Consider the following 3,335-nt stretch of genomic DNA (forward strand, 5'->3'; position numbering starts at 1 on the left):
TTGCCCTCCCAAAGTGCGGGGATTACAGGTATGAGCCACCGCGCCTGGCCTGATTCTACAACTTCTAAGACCAGCCCCTAGCCCCACAAAGTGATAACCCAATATTTATCTTAAAATTTGAGTAAAACAGAGCTAAACTAAGTGTCAGAGTCAGGTCCAAAATCCAGCTTGGCCGCACCTGCTGCTGGCACAGTCTCTCTGTTCTCTAGGCCCGTCTCCTGATATGTACGATGGCCTCTAAAGTTCCTATTTCTCCAGCCACATTTTAGCACTTACACGCTCCTGCATTCCAGCATCTCTACTGAGCTGCAGACTGCTGCCTTCTAACTTTTTAAATGAGGTAACTGTTCTGAAGTTGAAAAAACAATTGACAGGAAACTGGAAAACCTGGCTTCAAGATGAAGCTCTATCTCCAATATGCTGTAAATTCAGACGAGTTCCTTAACTGGACCCATAATTTGTGTTGGCTCAGTTTCTTGATTTGTAAGACAATCTAATTGTCTGGCTAGGTGCTCTTTAGTGTTCAAAACAAAACGCATTACCTTTCCCAACACACTCTATCTCCTGAACTCTGATGTCGTTTAGCCAGTTTCCTGAGGATCCTCCAAGATCCCGATTTCTCCCTCTCATTCATTATGGGCTCCATCTCTGCCCCTGCTCTAATAGTTACAAGTCGTGTTTGCTTCATGCCTCTAAAACCCAGACACTGACCTCAGTGCCACTGACCTGACACAGTTCAGACCACACACCTCTCACCTGCTCTATCAGCCACCCAGTAGCCATCTCTGTTCCATTCTTTCCTCTCTTCAATCCATTCCCCATATTGCTGTCGCAGTTATCTTCAAAACACAAAAATTACCCTATCACTTCCTTGTCTAAAATCCTCTACCAGCTCCCAGCAAGCCTTACGAGTGAACAACAAACTCATGTAGGCTGTGAGCCACCTTCCTAGCCTCCCCAAAGATCCTATTGATCACCTGCTCCAGTGTGACCACGTGACTTTGTGCTGCAGCATCCTTTGGCTGGGATGCCTCACTTCCTTCTCAGATCAGTAACCTCATCCTTGAGGATGGAAAGGCTCATATGTCACCTCCTCTACCACAGCTCATACTAGTGTTTCTCCTTCGTGCTCCTTGCTACACCTCCTTGGTATCACTTATTGTGGTGAACTCTATTATCTGTTTTTGTGCCCCTCTTCCAGCAAAATGTGTCCTGATATCCATATAATGCCTGCTCTATGACAGAAGTGAAATACAGAATTTAGAGTGCAGGCTCTGGAGCCAGAGTGCCAGGGTTCAAATCCTAGCTTTCCTGCTGTGTCACCTTAGGCAATATACTTAAATCTCCCCAATCCTATGCATATATAGCTGAAAAAAGTGGAAATCAATAGTTTAAATATCAAAAAGTTATTTTTGTTTTGTTTGGGACAGGGTCTCCCTCTGTCACTCAGGCTGGAATGCAGTGGCACTATCATGGCTCACTGCAGCTTTGAACTCCTGGGCCCCAAGCGATCCTCCCGCCTCAGCCTCCCAAAGTACTGGGATTACAGGCAGGAGTCATGGCACCGGGCCCTCAAAGGGTTATCAGAAAGACAAGAGATAATGTACATGAAGTGCTTAGCACTCTCCCTGGGGTAGCAGTGCTAGAAAAATACAAATAATCCTAATATTAATAGTAGCAGCAGGAGAACAAGAACATTAATAGCTAACACTGACTCAGCCCTTACTGTATGTGAGGCATATGCACAGACCGTTACACGTGCCACTCATTTTGCGTCCACTACATCACGCGTTGGGTACTATTATCGTCACCATCCCCATTTTTGCGTATGAGAAAACTGAGAGCACAGAAAGCTTGAGTAACTGCCCCAAAGTCACACTACAGAACCAGAATCTCAGCCAGGTTCCAGAGGCCTAGCTTTTCCTGACCACGCTTAGATGCCTGAGTGGGCAAGATATGCTAAATTATCAAGCAATCTGTAAACGTTTTGTTTAAGGGTCCGGAACAAATCTGTCCAAGGAAAAATGCTAAAACGTGCTCAGATGAGGAAATTCACCAAATCGCTGGGTAGCGTAAACACGAATGGTTTTTCCTCCCGAATTTTGTTTTGCTGCTTCCCAACATTTTTCCGGACCTCGGGGGGAACAAGGTGCGAAAGTAAACCCTGCCCGGGGGCCGCCCCGCCCCAGAGCCCCGAGCCCAACCCCGGCACGCCCCGTCCGAGTCTATCCGCCCCTCACGTTGAAGGCAGGCAGCTGCCCTTCCGGCGCGCGGTGCAGCTCGCGGATCAGTTCCATGGCTTTCTCGCAGAACATGGCGGACGCTTTCCGCTTTTGCAGCCTTGCCAACTGCCAGCTCTCACGCCAAAACGGTAACTGCGCTCTGGGCCGCCTCACTCCTTTGGTTCTAAGACCTACAGCGCCAGGCTCTCGCCTCCGCCTCTGCTCTTTGGCGCCAAACAAAGCTAGCCAATAGGAACGTGGCCTATGGCGCCCGAAAAGGGACATCCGCCGCTCAGCCGCATTCCAGGAGGGGCGGAGTGAGAGGGATCCTTCCAAGGTGAGGTCCCCGCCCCGGAGATGGGAGAACCTCTCGACTGAGCAGAGAGGGCTTTTCGAGTTCTCAGGCGGCGGGCCGGGCGACTCTACAGGCAGCAGAGCTGGAAATAAATGCACGCCCCGCAGCTTGCTTCTCATTTTCCTTTTCATTCTTGTTTAGGTTCAAGGGGGCACTTTGAGGTTAAGTGGAAAGGCCCAAAAACTTGGTATGCATTGGTAGGACGCAACCGTTTCAGTTTTGCAGTGCGGGTTTTCTGTTTGATATTAAAATGAAGCTATCTTTTATTGGGTACCTAGTACTGGTAGGGACTGCAGTGTATTTCATTCTCACGATTATCTCTGAAGTGTTTTAAGACCCGGGATTAATAACAAAACAGAAGTTAGGTAACTGGCCCAAGGTCACACAGCTCCAGAGTGGTTAGACATTTAGGCTTTCCATTTCTAACACCACAGTACCACTCTTTGATTTTAAAGCAGTCGTTTAAAATATTTGTAGTATCTGCCTTAGAGTAACACGAATTCACTAGGCGTTTTCTTGGCTAGATGGTTATGGAATATTTCTTAACCATATAGAATAGAAGATGGGAATCACTGCTAAAGAATTGTTTTATTAGGCAGTTTTTCAAAAAGCAATGTTAATTTCTAACAAGCAAGCTTGGATTAATTCTAGCTAACCCTATAAACTATGTTGATCTTTTGCAAATATACAGTAGGTATGTCATCTGAGGAATGGGCATGGGAATGGCCTAGTCAGGCTTATGCTGAATAACCACATTG

The 3,335-nt window shown here is 47.1% G+C and overlaps 1 protein-coding gene across 1 annotated transcript in view; it reads right to left on the bottom strand.

Moving 5' to 3' along the window:
- GINS1 (GINS complex subunit 1 (Psf1 homolog)) overlaps nucleotides 1-2,436 on the bottom strand; it is a 53,518-nt gene extending 51,082 nt beyond the window's left edge. Inside the window, exon 1 of the mRNA XM_011992889.1 lies at nucleotides 2,241-2,436. Coding sequence (XP_011848279.1) covers nucleotides 2,241-2,315 — 75 coding nt within the window. The 5' untranslated portion in view covers nucleotides 2,316-2,436. The remainder of the gene's footprint in view (nucleotides 1-2,240) is intronic.
- Between the last annotated feature and the right edge of the window lie 899 nt (nucleotides 2,437-3,335).

This window comes from Mandrillus leucophaeus, unplaced genomic scaffold, assembly GCF_000951045.1.
Source record: "Mandrillus leucophaeus isolate KB7577 unplaced genomic scaffold, Mleu.le_1.0 Scaffold1109, whole genome shotgun sequence".
Lineage (NCBI taxonomy): Eukaryota > Metazoa > Chordata > Mammalia > Primates > Cercopithecidae > Mandrillus > Mandrillus leucophaeus.